At 41.5% G+C, this 22,994-nt stretch overlaps 1 protein-coding gene across 4 annotated transcripts in view; it reads right to left on the reverse strand.

Annotated features, from left to right (window-relative positions):
- Positions 1-22,994, reverse strand: part of PHKB (phosphorylase kinase regulatory subunit beta) — a 117,334-nt gene that overhangs the window by 37,387 nt on the left and 56,953 nt on the right. For all 4 annotated transcript variants that reach the window (XM_034426455.3, XM_087877294.1, XM_034426453.3 and 1 more), the window contains 9 exons: positions 22,671-22,868; positions 20,465-20,522; positions 18,170-18,247; positions 15,659-15,817; positions 12,739-12,833; positions 6,190-6,245; positions 4,368-4,461; positions 1,420-1,503; positions 796-900 (listed from right to left, as the gene is read on the reverse strand). In XM_034426455.3, the coding sequence (XP_034282346.2) occupies positions 796-900; positions 1,420-1,503; positions 4,368-4,461; positions 6,190-6,245; positions 12,739-12,833; positions 15,659-15,817; positions 18,170-18,247; positions 20,465-20,522; positions 22,671-22,868 (927 nt within the window). The remainder of the gene's footprint in view (positions 1-795; positions 901-1,419; positions 1,504-4,367; positions 4,462-6,189; positions 6,246-12,738; positions 12,834-15,658; positions 15,818-18,169; positions 18,248-20,464; positions 20,523-22,670; positions 22,869-22,994) is intronic.

The following is a 22,994-nucleotide window of genomic DNA, read 5'->3' on the forward strand; positions in this document are numbered from 1 at the left end:
ACCAGTTCAAATGTAGATTTCTAGCAATTTTGATCAATTCAAGGTCACTCCAGTCTCTCCCCCCCCCTCTCTCCCCCTCTCCCTCCCCATTTACAGCTGCGTGATTAATCCTCAATTTAAAATTTTACAAAGAAAGCCAATCCTGATACTTTGGCCTTTTTAATGTGGTTATTTGATAGTGGACTGCATTTCTTGTATCTGTCTGCTTCAACCTGGGCTTCTCTTTGATCCATTTCTGTGCTTCTTAAGAAAATAAGAAAAGGTGCAGCATCTTATAGTAGAAAGAATATTTTTTTATAGGAAAAGCAACCCACAAATGTTCTTCTATGGCTCCAAATGCAGTAACTTTCAACTTTGTGGCTAATATATGGAATAGGCTATATAATCCAGTCTAATGCAAGTCAGTTCAAATTATGCCTGCTTCTTCTTTTTTTTTTAGTGAGGTTTTCTTTTATATAAATTAAGCAAGTGAATTCAACTTCAGCTACAAGATTCTAGAGTAGAGGTCTTCAAACTTGGCAGCTTTAAGACTTGTGGACTTCAGCTCCCAGAATTCTCCAGCCAACTATGCTGGGAGTTGAACTCCGCAAGTCTTAAAGCTGCCAAGTTTGAAGACCTCTGTTCTAGAGAAAGCAATTGTGTCCCTTCCTCATTGAGTACAAGGCCTTCTCATTTTTCTTTCTTTTCTTTCTGTTCCCAGACCAATAAAGCACAAGACTTAATCTATGATTTAAGTTTCTAAGCTTTTAAAATTAAAAACATAACAAGCAGAATCAGATTTTGTTTACAAAATACCTTAATATCATCAATCAACATCATAACATCCTGCGACATGTAGAAATCACTCAGATCAAAGATGATTGGGTAGCAAACCACCGTTTTCCCCAGGATTCGATAAATCTGTAGAATAAACCATCAATGTCTCAGATCCACGAAACACGGACAATCAGATCTTCATCTTTCTAAAAGAAAACCCTAAATTCTACCCTGTTTCCCCCAAAATAAGTCATCACCTGATAATAAGCCAGACAGTCCTTACAACTACCGATTCGGCAAACCAGATGTAAAATTAGCATCCGGTTTTCCCGAACCGGTCTGAACCGGCTGAATCCCACCCCTGGTTATGGGAGTACAAGATCTATCCAGCAATTACACTGAATTACACCCATGAGAGCTTTCTCCTAAATTACTAATGAGATGATTCTTCTTAAGAACCTTAAGAACAGTCGATCAACTCATCTTAGATAAGATTTGCCATTTCAGTTATACGCCATGCAAAAACTCAATGGGCCTTAATTCCTGAAAATGGAGCAAAACAGCTTCACTCCAAATTTCTTGCCGAGCTTAGAGAATAATTTAGACCACCTCCAATATTTACGCTAACTAGAACCATGCAGAATAGTAATTCTCTGTAAGAACCTTTGATGTTCCGAGGCAGCCAATTGGCCGATCGGGTCTTCCTGAGAGTCCCAATTTTTTGTTGATGCCCAGATGGAAATAAGCCTGTAAAACATAATGTAAGTGTTACACACACGCACACACACACACACACACCAACGTTCAAAGAGAAGGTCGAGGGTAGTGTGTTTGGGAAGAATCGGGAAGGCAAATTCCTTATTCATTTTTTTTTTCCCTTCGGGCAAAATCAGAATATTTATGATCTCGGGAGGGAAGAGACGATAAGTGGAGGTGAGATGGAGAGGGAAGTGATCTGGAACAGTCTTAAAAAAAAAGAAGAAGGAGGAATAGTAATCACCCGTTCCTACTTCTGGCACATATGATTGCCTTGGTGAACAGATTAACTCTTTAAGAGATGTAGCCAAAGCTTTCTGAGCCAAGAAGACTGCAGGGAAGCCAGTCAATGATTCTGTAGCAGAATGACCTTTTCAAGAAAGCGAAGGTCAACCTCCCACCAGCATTATTGGAGCGGTTTGGAAAAGAAAGCTAAGTACGTAGAAAGGAAAGAGAAGAATGGCAGAAATCGAAGAGAAGCTCCACTTAAAAAACTGCACCTGGGAATAGGTACAAACTAACCCCATCTTTTCTTTGCCTTTTGTGGAACATCAGACCCATATTTAATGGCATCCTGTTAAAACTTATTGAATTATGGGCCGAGGCTGTTGCCTTTGGCGGTTGCTCATAAATTACGGTATGCCAGAACTAAGCTGTTATCAATGCTCTAGGTTGAGTTTATAGGACTCCCTTCCTGAAACAGTTATATGGGATTCCGATTTATCTGAGGGTTTGGTTCAAAGAAATAGTGGTGGCATCTCAAGGGGTTCTGTTTGCAAGCTGGAAATCTGAAGGGCTTCTGTCTCCTCCTCTTACCTATTCCTGTCCTTCCCCGGCCAGGCATGGTGAGGTGTTAAGTGTTTGAAATAAAATAAACACTGAAATCCATAATTGAAATACACTGACTATATAAATGGATTTAATATTTATTGGGGAAAGGGTGGTGGTTTATTTTTAGGGTGGACACTGAGCGGTGGCTCAGTGGCTAAGAGGCTGAGCTTGTCGATCGAAAGGTCGGCAGTTTGGCAGTTCGAATCCCTAGTGCCAGGTAACGGGGTGAGCTCCCGTTACTTGTCCTAGCTTCTGCCAATGTAGCAGTTCGAAAGCATGTAAAAAATGCAAGTAGAAAAATAGGGACCACCTTTGGTGGGAAGGTAACAGTGTTCCGTGCACCTTTGGCCTTTAGTCATGCCGGCCACATGACCACGGAGACGTCTTTGGACAGCGCTGGCTCTTTGGCTTTGAAACAGAGATGAGCACCGCCCCCTAGAGTTGGGAACGACTAGCAGATATGTGCGAGGGCAACCTTTACCTTTACCTTTTAGATAGGACTGTTGCCTTGTTTATTTCTGGGAACTTTAAATTTTTTAATAGACATTTTAAAAAATGAAAGCAAAAAACAGAATATTTTAAGTATAAACCCGATTTCCTCTCTATTTCTCTGTCTTTCACACACACAGCGTTAAAATATAAAGATGACATCCTCCTCATCTTTTTGCAACGTGAGTCCAATTGTACCATATAAAAATGAAACATTGAGATTCATCTGAAAAAAGATGGACGCTTAATCCTCTAAAACAGCTTTATTTTCACGAACTAGGCTCTCGTTGAAATTATCCAAGTTATTTGACACATTAATGGATTTCTCTGCCAAGAGATATATGATATGATAATCATTTCTTTCTTTTCTTTTTTTAAAGATTCGGTTACTACTCAAAATATGTTACTCTCTGAAATTCAGTCCCATTGAATCCCTCTAATGTTCCTAATGCATCTAGCATACAAAAAGTAGCAAAAACAAAGGAAAATTGAACAATGAACTCTTTTTCTACTTATTTCCCAATTCAATGATTTTCCTATAAGTACAAAGCTCCAATTTATGGATGATGCTTGGGGCAAATATGTTCTTTCTTCTATTTTTATCAGAGAATCAGATCCACCAAGGAAAAGGAAGGAAGAGTCAGCAATGCAGAAATACGTCTTTTTTCCTTCCTCTGTTTAATCATTTCCATTCTCGGACATTGCCCAGATAGTTCCAGTAGTGGGATTCAGCCAGTTCGCACCACTTTGGGAGAACCGGTTGTTAACTTTCTGAACAATTTGGTGAACTGGTTGTTGGAAGAAATCATTAGGGAAGAGAACCAGTTGTTAAATTATTTGAATCCCACCACTGGATAGTTCCCTGCAGTTTTCTTGGCAATTCCCCCCCCCGCCCCAGAAATGGTTTGCCATTGCCTCTTTCCTAGGGCTAAGTAAGAGGGACTGGCCCAAGGTTATCCAGCTAGTTTAGTGCTTCAGAAGGGATTAGAACTCACAGCCTCCCGGTTTCCAATCTGATGCTGAAGGAAAAGGCAGCATGAAGAAATATGTAGATGTCTAACAAATAGCTTCGTCATTGGGATGCATGTTATTTCGGAAAACAAATTTTGCCTGCGACAATTTTATGCACTGAGTAATCTCAGAATATCAACATGAATAAGTTAAAACGTATTTGCTCAACAAAATTTGAATTGGACCTTGTTTACAAATGAGATGTGTTTGGACTAGAAAGATTTGCTGTTCTAAGCACTAGAGCGAAACAATATTAGATGAGATTTTCTCTCTATAAAAACAAATGTATCGTTTATTCCATGTTCTTGTAATTCATTTCTAGCTATTTCCAGGGGGTTCCTGATAATAAAAACCTGTCTTTATTGATGTGTGTTTTTGTGTGCATGTATAGTTTTTTTAATTTGACATAAGTAGTACCAAAATCAAAGCCATTTATCATAGCCTAGGAAACACCGGTTTTCAAAAGAAAACGAAAAGTTGTTTTGTTGTTTTTTTTTTAAAAAAATGTCAAAGTAACAACTTACCTTCACAAGCTCCTGTTGAGGCCAAATCTGGATGGGTTCAACTTGTTGTGGTGTTTGTGTTTGGATGCCATATGTGTTCAGAAACACCTGTAAGCTGTTGTTGTTTTCAATGAAAACATTACAAAGGGACATTAGTGTGACAAAACTGGAATCTCTTTCCAGTAACCCATATTTGAAAGAAATCCAGGATTTTACTCTTACGAATGGAATCAAACCTAGCGCTGGGTGTAATAATCTTGATTACTGCTTTGAGACTTTCAAGGATAGAACTACCATCATCATCTTTTAATGACCCCACAATCCCTTGCAAGGTGGAGTCTGGGCAACTGAATGGAGCTAGCAGTGTTTTAATGGCCAGATCCCCTTCCTGTCGCCAATGCGGAGTTTTGTTCGGCAGATTGTGCCCAGAGAGAGAAATATCTGCCTCTACCTAGGATCGAACTCACAGCCTCCTGATTGTGAGGCAAGAGCTCCACCTCTAGGCCACTGCACCACTCTAAGGATAGAACTACTATCTAGGTCCAAATATCTCCAAAGGCTCTTGGAAGGATCAGCCTATGTTCACATGTTTATACAACATGCTAGGACAGAAGCACAACAATCGTGTGATAGTCTAATAATACAATGTCTCTATCCAGCCTATAACTCTTGACCCTGCCTGAGCTACACCGGAAACCTGGTGACAAAATTCAGATCTGAACCAAGAATTCTTCCCAATCCATCATTCTTGAGATCAGTTCTGGAGCAGGGGACTTGGGACTTCACTGGAGGTTTGTGCTGGATCTTGAAGCCCATTGAGTTAACTAATTTGTTGATCGGGGAAAAGGGAAAAGCCAAGCTCCTGATTGTAATTTCCAGCCTGACCCATCAAAAACCCAAAAGTTTCACACTGCTTCTTGATTGCAGGATGTTGTTGAAGGAGAAAGGGAGAAGATCTGTGGGGTTTCACCCACAGAGCCTCTGGACACCATGGTGTTTCCATCTAAAGCAGCGGTCACCAACTGGTGGTCCGTGAGAAAATTTTGGTGGTCCACAGAAAAATTATTTCCATTTTTTATATTGCACTAACTCAGGGGTCCTAAAACTACGGCCCCTGGACCAGATACGTGCAATGAACATTTGTGATGCTGCAGAGAGTCTCCCCCTTCAGGGGCTTTTTGTGCGGGTCGGAGGGGGGCAGAAATTCCAACTTGGCGTCTGCTTCAGCCTCCTGGTGCGGGGCTTTGGGCAAAGGCTGGAGGGAAGCACCGTTGGTGGTGAAGAGCCGGAGGATCTTGTTCCAATGGGACTGCCTCATGGCCTAGAACTGGTTGACCATCTCAGACTGCTGAGCCTCCAGGGTCCAGTACCTGGCCTTGCACTCCTGCAGATCTTCCCTCTGCTTGGAAAGCCTATGCTCCTAGTCCTCAGTGAGGTGCTTCTGCTGAGCATCCTTCTCGGCCAGATCCAATTTGAACTGAGCAGCTGTTTTGCCAATTCTTTCTCGTGGTGGCTGCATAGCTCCAACAACTGCTTCCTGTTGGGGCTCTAAGGAGCCCGGGCAGGGAGGCGCGGAGTAGCTGGCAGGGGAGGGGTGTGTAGAGGCTGGTGAGGCACCCCTCGACATGAGTGACATTGAGTTGGTCACGCCCACCCAGTCACATGACCACCGAGCCATGCCCACCCAGTCATTAGACAGATCATATCAGCAGGATTTAAAATTATGAATTTAGTGGTCCCTGAGGTCTGAAAGGTTGGTGACCCCTGATCTAAAGTACCAGAATCACCAACGGGCACATTGAAAACCAATCAATGAGATTTATTGGAGCTCTGAAGGACTTACCGCTGGCTTTCAGCGACCAATGCAACGTGGACCACGAGGTCATTTTCCAAGGGACCCTAAAAGGATAAGAAGAAAAAAAAAAGAAAACTTTTTTTAAAAAAATTGGGATTCGCTATCTGATTGTTACCCACCGCACAATGAGAAGCCAACGTGAACAATAACCAGCCATTAAATATGATTGGCATTTTCCAGCTGCGTGGCTGCTTTTCGTTCATTCTTTATTGCCTGCTAATCAATTTGGTTATGCAAACAGGAGACAGGAACATCAGGGAAACAACGCGCATAAATCTCAATGCCACCTGAGGAGCTGCGCTGTCAATAATTTTTTGAATGATGCACTATTGAAACGGTAGGAACAGATTCTTCCTTTTTCTTACTCTTTTGTGGTGAAGCAGGAAGGAACCATGAGCTTTTGATTTATTAGACTTGTGCATCATTTATTTTTTTTAAAAAAAAAGCATTTTCCACTAGTCCGTGAATGTAATGCTACCGGTTATCTCTCAGCAGTGGTATATAATTTTAATGTATAACAGATGTTCTATGAAGCAGACAGCCTACGTGACTGCACATGTAGGGTTTATTTACCCAAAATTTCCTTTTCATTCATTTTATGGGCAGATTCCATGTGTGTATGTGCTTGAGTACGGCGATGAGACCCCATCCATAGAAAAAACAAGGGAATTGTCACTGCCTATGGACATACCAGAACTTGGGGGGAGGGGGGTCTGTTCTAAGACACCAGCAATGCATCAACTATGCTTTTAGCTGTAGGGTTTTTAACTGGGCAACTTCAATTAGTGTGATAATGGTACAAAATAAAACTATACACACTATACTGTGCTTGTTCGAAACACACTTGCAAAAGCTGGGCACTTTCTACACATTGGACTTCAACTATCATAATTCTCAACAATGGCTACTTTGGCAGAAGGATTCTAGGACAAGATAACAATAGCACTGAGACTTATGTACTGCTTCACAGTGCTTTACAGCCCCCTCTAAGCAGTTTACAGAGTCAGTCTATTGGGTCCTCGTTTTATTCACCTCGGAAGGATGGAAGGCTGAGTCAACCTTGAGCCGGTCAGGATCGAACTGCTGGCAGCTGGCAGAAGTAGCCTGCAGTACTGCATTCTAACCACTGTGCCACCATGGCTCAAGATGTCTAAACTATACATCTAGATAGTGGCCAGGCTGGTGAAGCCTACTACACAAATGTAATGTAGTTTGCTTTTGTTTGAGAAAAACTTGGAAAACAACCAATGTTCTTTGACTAATGCTTATGAAAAGTAGAAGGACACCTTAGATTTTAAGTCGTTACAATCCTCCTATGAATTTAAGAAGCCGTTCCACTTATTGTAAATTGGGCATTTGTGACAGCAAGATGGTGCAGGATTAAAACTGTTCTAGAGTAGAAGGATAGAACTGTGGTTAGAACTTGGTGTGAGGTTTAGTTTTCGACAAACTTCAAAGTAACAGCTGAGCAATATGCAAGGCCCTCCACTCCTTACGGGGCCTTGATTTAATCAGGATCGAGATCATTGGAAATTGGCCATCACAATATCCCCTTTGATCTGAGCTTCTAATGGCTTCGCAGCAGCCTGTTGACTGAATTCCTGGCAGGGTCTTCGAAGCACAATAGAAAAAAATTGAAGTGCCCAATGGAACACATTAAGAGGTCAACATCTTCGAAAAGGGTTGTTCTAAATGAGTAAAGCAAGACATTGAGGGATGTCTTAATTCCAAAACATAAACACCCTGGCTCCATTAATGCTTTATTTATCCCGATGAATCTTTTGAAGCCTCAAATACAATTGATTTCAGCAAGGTTAAATGCAGGGGTGAAATTGGGCAGGTTATGACAGGTTCTGGAGAACCGGTAGTGGAAATTTTGAGTAGTTCGGAGAACCGGCAAATACCACCTCTGGCTGGCCCCAGAGTGGGGTGGGAATGGAGATTTTGCAATATCATTTCCCCAGGAGTGGGGTGGGAATGGAGATTTTGCACTGTCCTTCCTCTGGAGTGGGGAGGGAATGGGGATTTTGCAGTATCCTTCCTCTGGAGTGGGGAGGGAATGGGGATTTTGCAGTATCCTTCCTCTGGAGTGGGGAGGGAATGGGGATTTTGCAGTATTCTTTCCCTGGAGTGGGAAGGGAATGGGGATTTTGCAGTATCCTTCCTCTGGAGTGGGGAGGGAATGAGGATTTTGCAGTATCCTTCCCCTGGAATGGGGAGGGAATGGGGATTTTGCAGTATTCTTCCCCTGGAGTGGGGAGGGAATAGGGATTTTGCAGTATCCTTCCCCTGGAGTGGGATGGAAATGGAGATTTTGCAGTATCCTTCCCCTGCCACGCCCACCAAGCATGCCCACCAAGCCACACCCACAGAACCAGTAGTAAAAAAATTTGAATTTCACCACTGGTTAAATGTGAACGAGCTTTTAACATCGGGATGAAGAAAGGACTGGAAAAAGAAGAAAACTTTTATGATTTGTTTCTTGGGTCTGTGATCCTGTTTCTGTTTTGTTTTTGTTTTTTTGACTGAGAAAAAAAAATGCTGGAATGGAGATATTTTATGACTGGAAGCCAAATAATCAACATCTGTAGACAGCTGCAGAGAACTGCTACTGTCTGTCCCTATCTATGTCACAGAATATTTTAGAAGTCAAAGACAAAGCCCTTTTATGAAGTACTTGTCCACTTCAGTTGGAAATGGGAGATTCATAAGAAAAAAAAAAAACAATTCAGGGGAATTACCCAAAAACACGTTATTGTTTCTCTGTTGTGGGAGAGAATCATTTTAAATGCAGATGAGCGTTTTTACATATGGAGCCATTCAGGCTTGAATTCCAGTTATGGGAAAAAGAATAGCAGCCCTTCAATAGATCTGCTTTCATGATAAGGTTTTTTTTTTTTTTTTTATAGAAAAAGTGCCATTTTCTAGAAAATAGCTTCTATCCTCAAATCTCAAGTTTGATTAAATTGTTTTATCACTAATGAGAACTACATGAGTTTCGTTAATGAATGAGATTGCCTTTTAAAAGAAACTTCAATTTTGGCTGACTAATTGACTTTTACAAAGCGATCTAGCATTATATATACATATATATTGAGATGACTAAATGGATTTCCTTAATTTGCTTTGGAAGAAAAATGAGATGGCTTAATCCTTTGTAGTAAACTCTTCGTAGAGGAGAGGAAAGCTAGCCCTAGTTTTCTGAAGTTACAATGAAGCTTCCAGTTTCAAATTCCATGGTCTGGGGAAGAAGCACAGGGAATTTGGAATCTGGGAACCCCCAAATCCCACTCTTGACTGGCCCCGCCTACCCCACCCCTCCCAGGAGTCCCCATGCAGCCTGTTTTGGATGCAGGTAAGTGCAGGCGTGCATGTGGAGGCTCGGGGAGGGCGAGAAACGGGCCTGCTGGAAGTTCAGAAAGGCCAGAAATGGGCTCATTATGGACTCCAGAGGGCCTTCGGAGCCTGGGGAGGCCATTTTTGCTTTCCCAGAGGCTCAAGGAAAGCCACCGGAGCCCGGAGAGGACAAAAACACCCCCCACCACCACCACCATCATGGTTCAGAAGGCCAACTCGGCCACGCCCACCATGGTCACCCACCCACCCAATAACCAGGCAGAGAACCCCTTGCTAAAATGTTTGAAGCCCACCCCTGGAGGTAACACCCACTGTGTTAACCCAATTCAGGCGCTATAAAGAGGATGGCCTTGATAGAAAAATGGGAGAACTCTTACCAAACAGGCAAGAAGGAAAGTATTCCTTAAACCCAAACAATAAAGAATGCATAAATGTCTCAGTCACCCTCTAATTCACATGAATATAAGAGGTGAAGGAAGCAAAGCATAATTAAGACTTGTAATCTTCCGTAATCATAGTCAATTTTAATACAAGTAGTTTTAATCTTAATGTGGAGTTGATTTCTTGGTCTGATCTACATCTTAGAGCTGTCAGGCATGAAGAATCAGGACCAAACATTAAGTTCCAGTGAAGATGATTTACTATCCGTGCCCGTACTAATCAACCAACGGTCAGCACTAAATTGGCACTAGATAAGAGTTAACGGAATTCAAGAGGGGGTTGAGCTTAGAATGCTTGTGGGAATGTAATGATTCCAGGCTGATTGCTCCCTTGACGCCACCCCCAGCTCTGCCTGACTTTCTCCTACATCTCCTGGACCATCAAGACAGTGGACACGTTTTCATTAACTTGGAAAAGTGTTGACTTTTGTGTAGCGCAGCAGATAATGTTTCCATGTGCTTTATTCTTATCTGAAATCAAAGGACAAATCTAGCTGAGTCATGTCTTGTGAGCCTTTCTGCTGAGAAAGCCGATTCCTGAATAAGGGAATAAATGTCTGCGCGACAAAGATTTACAGCCCAGCTGGATGAGAAAACCTGTTAACTGGGTTTCAATCCAGATAATGGGCTTTGCAGCTAAAAGGAATTAAAACAAATACTAATGGAATGCCTGTAAATTCCAAAAATCCAACAAAACATCTTGATTTATTGAACTGCAAACAGATAGAAGGTAAGAGTTGTGAAGAAGAAATTAATACAGTCAAGACTGCTTAAAAATAAATGTGTTAGGATGTTAAATTGATTTGACTGCCTTAACTTCGCTGCACGCCTAAAAAATATGAGGTGATCCACAGAGTCTCCCATAACCTCATATATTTTGTGAGCTGTGTATCAATACATTTAAGTGAGAGGAAAATCGTTTTACTTGCTTCAACCTGCTAGTGTAGAACTTTCCCAGGAATCAACCTCAGGCCAACCTCAATGCAATTTTTTTTTTACTACCAGTTCTGTGGGCGTAGCTTGGTGGGCATGGCTTGGTGGGATGGCAGGGGAAGGACAGTGCAAAATCTCCATTCCCACCCCACTCCTGGGGAAATGATATTGCAAAATCTCCATTCCCACCCCACTCTGGGGCCAGCCAGAGGTGGTATTTGCCGGTTCTCCGAACTACTCAAAATTTCCACTACCAATTCTCCAGAACCTGTCAGAACCTGCTGGATTTCACCCCTGCCTCAGGCCTACTAACTTTTTTCATTGCCATTGTAACTTCGGACAGTTGCTAAACCAATAGTTGTAAGTCAAGGACTGTAGTGGGAGAGCCAGTCAATTTAATAACCAAAACACAAGCAAAGGGTCTCTATGGAGAGAAAAAAAATAAACTCACCAATGCATCTCACATAGGCAGTTCTTTTTATATGTACTGTCCAGGCTGGTATTTTTATTTTTATTTTTTGAAAGAAAACAAAATTGAATAAATTACAGGACAGGCTCCTGACTGATGCTTGCTAATCGTAATTTTAAGGCCTTAGCTATTTACCCAGCACTGAGGGTTGTTTCAGTTCCAATAGTTATTCTTTAATTAGACCCAGCCTGGGTAGGCATTGATATAATTTTAGTAAACCAACTGGAATAACCCAGTCAAGTTTTGTAACCAATAGTTCAAATTTGCTTACTGGTTCTGCTGGCTTATAGAAACTGGTATACAATTTTTAAAATATATACCGTATTTTTCAGACTATAAGACGCACCTAAATTTACAGGAGGGAAAACAAGAGAAATATAGTTTTTGGCCTCCGCACCAGGGGTGCGTTCTTCTTACCTTTACTACCAGTTTGCATGTGTCCACACATGCACAGATCACCTATGTTGACGTCCGGGTCAGTGGGCGGAGCCTCCCACCGGTTTTACTATCGGTTCTTGCGAACCGGTCTGAACCGGGGGCAACCCACCACTGCTCTGCAAGTGAGATTTTCCCAGGCTCCCAGAAGCACTCTGCAGTGCTCCGCACGGCCCATTTTTGCCAAAAATGCGCTCATTTTTGGCCAGCAAAGTGCTTCTGGGGAACAGGGAGGGCAAAAACACGATGAGTAGGGGGCTTGGGAGCCCAAAAATGGGTCCATTTTTGGAAAAAAATGGCCCATGCGGAGTACTGCAGAGCGCTTCTGGGGGCTGAGGAGTGCAAAAACACGATGCACAGAGGGTTCAGGAAGCCAAAAACGCCTGCATTCAGTCTATAAACGTAAAGGTAAAGGTTCCCCTTGCACATATGTGCTAGTCATTTCCAACTCTAGGGGGCGGTGTTCATCTCTGTTTCAAAGCCGAAGAGCCAGCGCTGTCCGAAGACGTCTCCGTGGTCATGTGGCCAGCATGACTCGACACCAAAGGCGCATGGAACACTGCTACCTCCCCACCAAAGGTGGTCCCTATTTTTCTACTTGCATTTTTTACGTGCTTTCGAACTGCTAAGTTGGCAGAAGCTGGGACAAGTAACCACTTTTAGGGGGGGAAATGGTGCGTCTTATACTCTGAAAAATTGGCTATATTATCGGGGCCGTCTATTCCAACACTGAAAAGTAGAGCAAACTTTGCAAATGGTTATTATGTAAGCAATTTATTCTACGCTTCTCATCATAAGCTAATCCAAGATTATTTCTTTTACAAAATGTTAGGGATCAACAATTTGCTCAACTGTAATGGATATTTTTTTTTTTCATACATCAGTAGATAAAGACAGGCATACCTGATTTGAGTATCGCATGCTAACATTCCGCTGATCTTGAGAAGGAATGAAGCGGTTCACCGGGTCGATATCTTTAATGCTTACTAAACCATCAACTGAAAGCAAAACCACCAACATCAGTTATTTGTCAATGGGTAATTAAAAGCATTTGTCACCCCTGTAACAATTTATTACTCTGAGATACGCAGGAACCGAGATCAGTGCCTGATCATAAACCAAAATGATAATGGAATGTAGTAGCTAGTCCCTAGGTTATGGAATGCATCGGAGCTCAGTTTTGCCAGAACATGTTGCACACCCAGAGTGGATCAGGAATAGAACAGAAAGAGAATAGAAGAATTTAAAAAACAAAACAAAACATGTGTTTTATGATACAGGTAAAAGAGGGCTGGGCCTTCAGTCACATGGTTGTGGTTTTTCTTGACTTTTCTTTTAACTCACTGAATACAATTAGGACGGGACAGGACAGGATGGAATAGGAAGAGGAAAGGAATGGAATTGGGAAAGGGGATAATAACAGAAAGAATAGAATAGAATAGAATAGAATAGAATAGAATAGAATAGAATAGAATAGAATAGAATAGAATAGAATAGAATAGAGCAAAGTAGAGTAGAGTAGAGTAGAATAGAATAGAATAGAATAGAATAGAATAGAATAGAATAGAATAGAATAGAATAGAATAGAATAGAATAGAAATAATATAGTGGAGTGGAGTGGAGTGGCATGGCGTGGCGTGGCGTGGCGTGGAATGGAATGGAATGGAATGGAATGGAATGGAATGGAATAGAATAGAATAGAATAGAATAGAATAGAATAGAATAGAATAGAATAGAATAGAATAGAATAGAATAGAATATAAATAATAATAGAGCAAAGTAGAGTAGAGTAGAGTAGAGTAGAGTAGAGTAGAATAGAATAGAATAGAATAGAATAGAATAGAATAGAATAGAATAGAATAGAATAGAATAGAATAGAATAGAATAGAAATAATATAGTGGAGTGGAGTGGAGTGGAGTGGAGTGGAGTGGAGTGGAGTGGCATGGAGTGGAGTGGAGTGGAGTGGAGTGGAGTGGCATGGAGTGGAGTGGAGTGGAGTGGAGTGGAGTGGAGTGGAGTGGAGTGGAATGGAATGGAATGGAATGGAATGGAATGGAATAGAATAGAATAGAATAGAATAGAATAGAATAGAATAGAATAGAATCTTTATTGTCATTTTAAGTGTACACTAATCAACACACATTAAAATGAAATTTCATTGCATTCAGCTCTCAAAGGATAACCATTATACATACACCCACATATGCACACACATCTATATCACAGAGAAACGTGACAGTCTAGTTCCAATATGCCACTGTCCGTTTCAGTCCCAAAATTCAAACAAGCAACATGGGGGAGCTTATTCCGAGAGACATTTCCAACATGTATTTTTTTTTTTCCTCAAGGGTCTCTTTGAAAAGCCATCTTGAAATCCAACACTGCACTGAGAGATAATGATCTTGAACGAATGCACTATGACAAATCATCTGCCCATATGTTCCCCCCCCCACCCTTTCATTGTGCTTCAGACTTCAACATCAATAGCTTGAAATGTTTCTTCCTTGTGTCAGTTTTCTCTTTGGATGCAATAGGAAGCTACAGTTTAAAACAAGATATACTGTCAATGTTCAAAGGCAGACAAAGGATTCTATGGAGAATAAATCTGGTCCAAGGCCACTAGTTTTGATGGAGGCAGGATGAACATTTCTGGATCATAGGGGCATCTTAATTGCAAACTACTACAGAGCAACATGAGAGAGGAACGGTTTCCTAACCATGCTACTGAACTTCCCCGAAAGTATCTGTGTTGTGGCCCACCAGCGGATCTGGCAGCAGATTCAGACAGTGAGGAGGTTGGGGAGGAACATGGGCCAGTCCTGGAGTCTGGGGGAGGGTCTGATGAGGGCTCTGCGTCGGAGGCAGAGAGGGGGCCAGGGCCAGATGCCAGTTATCAGCTGCCTTCGGAGTCAGACATCAGTGAGGCAGACAAACAGCTGGAGCCTGTTCCTAGTGTGCACTTGCGCAGAGTTGCCAGACGAAGGGAACAGCTAAAGGACAAGGGTCGACTTGGGAGTAAGGCCACAGGTGCACGATAAAGGACCGCTCCCAGAGGGAATAAAAGAGGAGCGAAAGGGGAGTGGAGTTTCCAGGAGACAATTAGTTCATTCCTGCATTCTTGCCAAGTATTGCAGAGTCTGAAAGATTTTGCCCCGGCCACTCTCCAAGCCTGATAAAGGTTGGTAATTGTGAACTATCTTGAAAGACTGTGGGAGAGGAAAGACTTTGCTGGAGAGGAATTCACTGTAAATTAAATAAAAGGGGCTTAGGATGAGGACTCGGTTTTGTGATGCTGGGGAAGCCTAGGTCAGAACAATCTGGTTGGTAAAATGGAAGATGACTCAATGGACATTTGGCCCAAACAAACAGTGTTGTTTTTACATTGTTAAGTATGAGGGAGTTTGTTCTCAGGTTAATAAGCTACGGTTTAACAATTCTAGGAAACTGTGTGCGATACAGGTTCAAGAGAGTCGTGATGGCACAGTGGTTAGAAGGTGATATTGCAGGTTGACTCTGCTCACTGCCAGGAGTTCGATCCTCACCAGCTCCAGATAGACTCAGCCTTCCATCCTTCCGAGGTGGGTAAAATGAGGACCCAGATCGTTGGAGGCAATGCGCTGACTCTGTAAACCTCTTAGAGAGGGCTGTAAAGCACTGTGAAGCGATATAGAAGTCTACGTGCTATTGCTAAAAGATCACTCAGTGATCCAGGAACTTCCTCACGCAGCTTCTAAAACTCATGAAGTCACCACAGTTCAGGTGCAGATACACCTTATTCAAATAGGAGGACATTCTGATTCTTTGGTAAATATGCTTACTTACCGAGAAGTTTGGCAATAATATAGAGGGACTGTCCCAACAGGAAAAACTTTCCATCCCGTCCGTGGTTGCTAGGAAACCTTTTCTGGCTGCCAGGATTTTTCTTTTCCAGTTCAACAAAATCAGCTGGCACGTGGTAATATTTAGGTACAACCGGAAAGCCTACAAATGTTGAAACAGACTAGTTAAAGAGGAATAAATGAAGGGACATGGGCGGTTCGGGGGAAAAAAAACACAATGTGATAAATAAATAAATAAACACACGCAGAGGTGGTATTCAGCTGGTTCAAACCGGTTCGCCCGAAACGGTAGCGGAAATCGTGAGTGGGCCCGCCCCAGCTCTATGCCATCCTATTTAGGCACGTTTTTGAGGCCAGGTGCATGTGTGAAAGGCAGGCGCATGCGCAAACTAGGCGTGAGTGTGCACGCATGGGGTGAACCAATAGTAACATAATGTGAAACCCACCGCTGAGCACATATATGTCGAAATAAGTGCCAAAAACGAAGCACAGTGAATGAAGTAACGCTACCGGTGCTAATAATCATTCTGTGCTGCAGCTCACTAAAGATACAAACCGCCATCTCGATTTACACCTTGAGTGAACAGATGCAATGCCTTTAAACTGGTTCTAGGAGGAGGAGGAGGAGGGGAAGGTAATTTTTGACAGATGGAAAAGACTGTGCTTTTTCTTTTTTTTCTTTTTAGACGTACCACTGTTAGGCTGGTGCTACGGATCAGAAATATTTACAACTGCTATTAGTGAAATGAAAAGCCATAATGAAAAAGGAGCTCAGGAATGATACAGAAAAAACTTCATCTGCATTTTTCAATACGGTGCTTTAAACCCGAACCCTCGATACACTGATTTCTTCAACATCGTCACATATACCTATGTGACGATGTTAAAAACGCAGTATATTGAGGGAATACTTATATATTTTCAGAAGATGCGTTTTGAAATGTCTATACATATGTATGCACACATACGTATATAAATGAATGCACATTTAATTAAATTATATATTATTTCATGCTAATGGCTCAATCTGGGGTGTGATGCCGTTTGTTTTTTTTTAAAGAAATATTACGTAACCCAGTGGGATGTAGAGATATTTAAAATGGAAAGGATAGGCTACCGTGAAACATTGTAGAGAAAAGCATCTCACTCACTTTCTAGAATGGTTTTAAAGGTGGGAAACAAGAGAGTAAGGGCTAGAATAATTCCTCTGGTTGTTTTAATTAGCCAGTTTCGGTTAAAACAAAAAGCACCAATGGAGTCGTGCTCCAATGAATGGAGAGGAGTCGAAAGATTAAGAACAAAAGGGTCATTTTTATAAGAGATGCTCAGCAATTCGTTTCTATTATTTTCGAGGGGAATACTTCTATTGTATATTGATGTGGGGAGAAAGACAATCAGATCACAAACGTAATTGAAATGGCATTTTTTTTTTAAATGAACTCAGAGCTCTTTTCAGAACCACAAATTCCCCTTGAGAAAGGTAAATAGTGGTATCCCCAATGCTCCTTTCCTGTCTAAAGTCTGCATCTTGCAACACCTATTAAGTGTCATGATTAAGCCCCAAGACCAAGTGTACTTAGTGTCAGGGCTCTGATGAATGCCCTAATTAACTCATGAGCCTTGAGCCAAATTTCAAAAGAAATCCAGTTATTTATTAGGAGCAACATGTCGCCAGCTTCCTAAGTGTAGTCAACTCTATTGCACGTAATTCACGGCTCAACTATGACCCTGTTTCCCCCCCTCCTCTCAGGTTGTGTCATAAATCACATTCTCCAATGAGGCACTTTCCCGGGCTGTAGAAACCACGCCTCACAAACTGGCTCTGGTAATCTGAGATCCAACCTTGAAGGAAGGTATGCGTGGAATGTGCTTGTGAACGTGGCTGCTGAACTGCTCCGACAGATCTCCCTTTTTTCTGCCCATGACAACGTGAGAGCAGACTAGAAATTGCAAGTTGACATTTAGGGGACAGCTTCTAGATCAGTGTTTGTCAATTTTGGCAACATTAAGATGGGTATACTTCAACTCCCAGAGTTCCCCAGCTAGCCGTTGGCTGGGGAATTCTGGGAGTTGAAGTCCACCCAACTTAATGTCATCAAGGTCAAAAAACATGGTCCTAGAAGATCAAGAAATGTAACTTTCTTTGCCATGACCAGATACTATGGATCTACTTCCCATTACTCAATTTACCCATTCTACAATATCTTCTCCTTCAGGATAGTTTGGTCTCATGCACAATGTGGTTGTACGCAGCAAAAGAAGAGGTAGCTAATGTCTCTCGAGCCACTGGATATTTGAAGAATGGATATTTCATTCACCAGGCATTTTCTCCTGAGCCCCATTTGATAAAAGAAATTAATGGGATATCATATTTAGCTGGGACTGGAGTTCTTCTACTGGGTAAAGTACTTGAGTCTTTTTCCTGATTTTGGACTTGCATTTGCAACATTGATGGGAAACATTCTTGAGGACTTCTGATCCAGAGATTCCATACCTTCAGCTGATTGTTGTAATAAAGGATCCAGAAGGTTCTGGTATTCTTTGACTTGCTCAGGGTTACCTCGGAAGACCCCTAAAAGCAATCCAAGGACACTTTATTAGCAAGACTCGTCCCTTTCTAAGATGACTCAGTGCTAATGAAAAGGCCCATCGCCATTTCAGGGACCCATTGTCAAAGGTAAAGGTTCCCCTTGCACATATGTGCTAGTTCCCGACTCTAGGGGGCGGTGCTCATCTCTGTTTCAAAGCCGAAGAGCCAGAGCTGTCCGAAGATGTCTCCGTGGTCATGTGGCCGGCATGACTCAATGCCAAAGGCGCACGGAACGCTGTTACCTTCCCACCAAAGGTGGCCCCTATTTTTCTACTTGCATTTTTTACATGCTTTCGAACTGCTAGGTTGGCAGAAGCTGGGACAAGTAATGGGAGCTCACCCTGTTACGCAGCACTAGGGATTTGAACTGCCGAACTGCCGACCTTTGGATCGACAAGCTCAGCGTCTTAGCCACTGAGTCACCACATCCTCTTGTGAAAGGTAAAGAGCCTTTATTTTCAAGACTAAATGACAGAGGTGTGAAGCAGCACTGAGGACCTTCTCCTTTTCAACAAATCCATTTGCCATTTCGTTCAAATTGCCCATCATATATATACATCTATTGGTTTATATTTTTTGGCTCAAATTCACACAGACAGCTTTCATACCTAAGGCAGAATTAGAATTTATAATCTCCTGGAGATTAGTCCAAAATCACCCAGCTGGTTTTCCTACTTCAGGCAGGACTAGAACCAGAGATGGTATTCAGCCGGTTCGGGCCGACTCTATGTCATCCTATTTAGGCATGTATTTGAGGCCGGGCGCATACGTGGAAGGCACACATGCCAGCAAAGTGCATGCACAGAATGGGGAAGCCAGATTCACTTAATAACCGTGTTACTAATTGAACAATCACAGTTATTCACTTAAACAACGGTGGCAGAAATGGCTGTAAAATGGACCAAAGTTTGCTTAAAAACTAAAAAAAGTTTATATATAAGTGTTATATTAGGGTTCTTTATGAGTATGAGTATATTATAGGGAAGTCTGGGGGGAGGGGAGGGTTAGGGAGGGTTAGGGAGGTTGGGAAGTTTGGGGGGGTGGGGAAGAAAAGGGGTGAAAATGTAATTGTAAAACTTTTGCAATAAAAAAAAAAGAAAGGGGGGAAGATGGAAGGGTAGACGTGAGGGATGGCTCACAAGCTACTTTCCTATTACATATTCTCTCTATCCTATATGGGCATATGTATAATTTTTCATGGATTATACTGTAATACCCACTACTTCCCTAGTTGAAAATAATTTCCCTGCTAGGTAGGGGGTTATGAAATACCAGATGGACTTCCTGCAGTTTTTGTCATGATTACAATGTTAGGCTTTGATCTGTACAGAATTTTCTTTTAGTGACATTTGTCTACAAGTCACACTTTGCCAGCTGTTCCATTTCCTCTTTCCAGGGGGAGAGGAGGTTTTTTTGGGGGGGGTGTGTGAGGGGAGGCTGGAAACTTTGTGGATTTCAAATTCTGCATTTACTTGAAGATAAAGGTCATGAAGGAGTGGGGGGGAGGGGAAATGTCTTTGAAGCTACATGAGATTTTAAATAAAAGTCATTTCTTCGATTTGCGACCATAGGCTGATCTCTGAAAATCCAAAACCGGCTGGCAGGTTATGTAAACAGTATTATACTAGATGCTCACATGGGAAGATCTATCTAAAGCAACCTTCTGCAAGTTCATTGACCTGGCTGGGAATGATGGGAGATGAATTCCAATTATTTCCTGTTGCACTTGTTGAAATTGACGGAGGGGCCTTATAGGAGACAGAATGCTGTTTCTGCACTCGAGAGCTTCCAAAATTTGGCAGAAGCAATTACAATCTATCTCTTGGTTTGCCCATATGCGTATCAGGGGTGAAATCCAGCAGGTTCTGACAGGTTCTGGAGAACCGGTAGCAGAAATTTTGAGCAGTTCGGAGAACCGGCAAATATCACCTTTGGATGGCCCCAGTGGGGTGGGAATGGAGGTTTTGCAATATCCTTCCCCTGGAGTGGGGAGGGAATGGAGATTTTGCAGTATCCTTCCCCTGCCACGCCCACCAAGCCACGCCCACCAAGCCACACCATGCCTACCAAGCCAGGTCCACAGAATCGGTAGTAAAAAAAATTGGATTTCACCACTGATGCATATGTACACACACAGATATCCATTTATTTCTGCACATTCCAACCCTCTTCCCAATAAGAACACAAAATCATACTTACCATCAATCATCATAAAAATAAAAAAGAGAGGAAATTCGCATTCAATGCCATCAAAGAGCTGAAAGTTGTTTTAAAAAGGAAAAAAAAATAAATATATATAAAAGGCGTGCTGCAGTTTTATTTACGGAAACATATTCAAACAATCTATTACAAGTTCAAAGGAATGAAAGAAACACATGAAAACAAATTATTCTTTTTAAGTACGACAACAACTTACATGAAGAAAGAGGGGAGGAAAAAAGAAAATTCATCTGTCTACATTAAAAAAAAAAAATTCAACCCTTTCAAAATGCGGAACCACAGTTTTATGAGTAAGATTTATCGTACCGGGCTTCTCTGCAAAGAAATTCCATTTAAATTAAAAATAATATGAAAAGAAAAGTGAAGGAAAAAGGGGCACTTCACTCAGACAGCTCTTAATGGAAAGCATTAATATTCAGTGCCATATCAAAATTTTATTATTAATACACTCCAGTCTGTAGCCAGCTGTGAAATTAAATAAAATGATAAATAATGTGACTTATCTGTGACAGGAAAGAAACTATACATTGAGCTTGAAATGCAAACAGAGTCACCTTTAAACAAATCTATCAGGAAGAAACGGGCTGATGCAATATATTAAGTATTACACATCCAAACTGCAAGCAAGTCTCCGTCACTAAAATAGATGGCAAGGAAGTGCCAAAGTTAATAGCTTGTATGATTTGTTTAGCTTCTTCCCACTCCGCTTGATACATCAAAGCAATGAACATTTTCTTTGGGTTCTGTCAAAACATGCAACAACGTCAGGAGAACATGGAGAAGAATGTCCAAAGAATACGAGAAGAGCATCTAAAACTCAATCTTCTCTCCGTAGATTTGACAGAGCCTAAGTCATGTTGAAGCTGAATCTCTAAGGGATGAAATGCATTCTGTGCTACTTGTCCACAGAATGGGACAACTTGCCATTGGCCAACTCATCATGGCCAACTCGCTTCCGCCAACTCACCAGGGGACAATTCGCTGTGGCCAACTTGCTACAGGACAATTCAACAATTCAATTATTTAAAATAATTTTAAAATTGCTTCGATTTTTGTCATTCGCTTTTCATTTTGTCCCTCCTTTTGCATCCCTACTGTAATGATTCTATTCCACCAATTTCTTGATATTCGTGTGCCTTTTGTCCTATGGCAAGTTGGCCATGCAAGTTGTCCTGTGGTGAGTTAAACTGTGGTGAGTTGGCCATAGACCCGCGTGTCCTGCCCTCTGACTTTCTGTCTCCATACAGGTAGGTTGCATTTTGGAATAGGGTACATGGTTCAGGAAATTCTTCATCACATGGGCAGAATACAAATGATACACTCCTTATCCCTTTGTGCCTTGTTTCCCCGAAAATAAGACATCCCCTGATAATAAGCGCAATTGGGCTTTTTAGCACATGCGTTAAAATAACCCCCCTTGAAAATAAACCCTCCCAAAAAATATTTAAATGCACGTGCAGCTGGTCCGCACCATTTCCTCTGGTTTCCTCCACATGCCCCAAAATAATAAGACCTCCCCCAAAATAAGGCCAAACGCTTATTTTAGGGTTCAAAAAAAAATATAAGACAGGTCTTATTTTCGGGGAAATACGGTATCAGTGACTGATTGAAAATGAGTGAAAGGAATACATATTGTCACTTCTAGGTGTATAAAATAGTTATGAGTTGAGCTTGGCCACTGGCAATCCAGTCCCTTGTTACTAACTAATGGATCAATGGTATTCCAGTGTCTCAAAGTTTATCTCCATCCTAGGTCTTTCTGGAAATTCAGGTCAATGGGTGTGTAAGGGAGGTATACCTTGAATTTTCAGAAAGGAAGAACTATGATTATATCAACAATAACTCAACATTAATCTTTTGTTGTTGTTGTTGTTGTTAATTCAGCTACAAGAGTGCTGAAGAGTTGTCCTTCTCTAGCAGCTTGAAAACAGATGATATAAAAAGCATCGCTAAATTTGCACCCAGGAGTTAAAACAGCCATGTCAGTAAACTGCAAATATTAACATCCAACGTTCAGAACCAAGCTAATTGGCACTGTAAAAATTACTTAAAGTGGGCAAACCTGGAACTTCTTTGCCTAGTCATTGTAATAAACAGATTTTTTAAAAAAACCCATAAATTTTGTACACTGGCATTTATGAACGCACATTCATTCTTTCCCATATCATAGGAACAAAATCATTACCTTAATTTCTGCCGGTTTATAGTACTGTCGGTTTTTGTCCTCCAATGCGGTTCTGTAGCCATCTCTCAAAAAACGCTTAAATCCATATTTTCCTTTGAGTTTCCTAACTATTTTATCAATTGTTTGACTGTACAAAGCTTCATCGTCCACAGCAAAAGCAGGATAGCCAATGCAAGGTAGGAGGGCAGCATCGGTGTTCTAGTATAACGAAAGAAAAAATGTACTTAAATAACGGATGAACATTCTCAATTCAATACCTCTATATGGTATCTACACATTCAAGAGGTCACACATAGTAACTCCAAACCAAGCACTCTGAGTAAT

The sequence above is a fragment of the Pantherophis guttatus genome, chromosome 11 (genome assembly GCF_059756535.1).
Source record: "Pantherophis guttatus breed Tessera chromosome 11, ASM5975653v1, whole genome shotgun sequence".
Lineage (NCBI taxonomy): Eukaryota > Metazoa > Chordata > Lepidosauria > Squamata > Colubridae > Pantherophis > Pantherophis guttatus.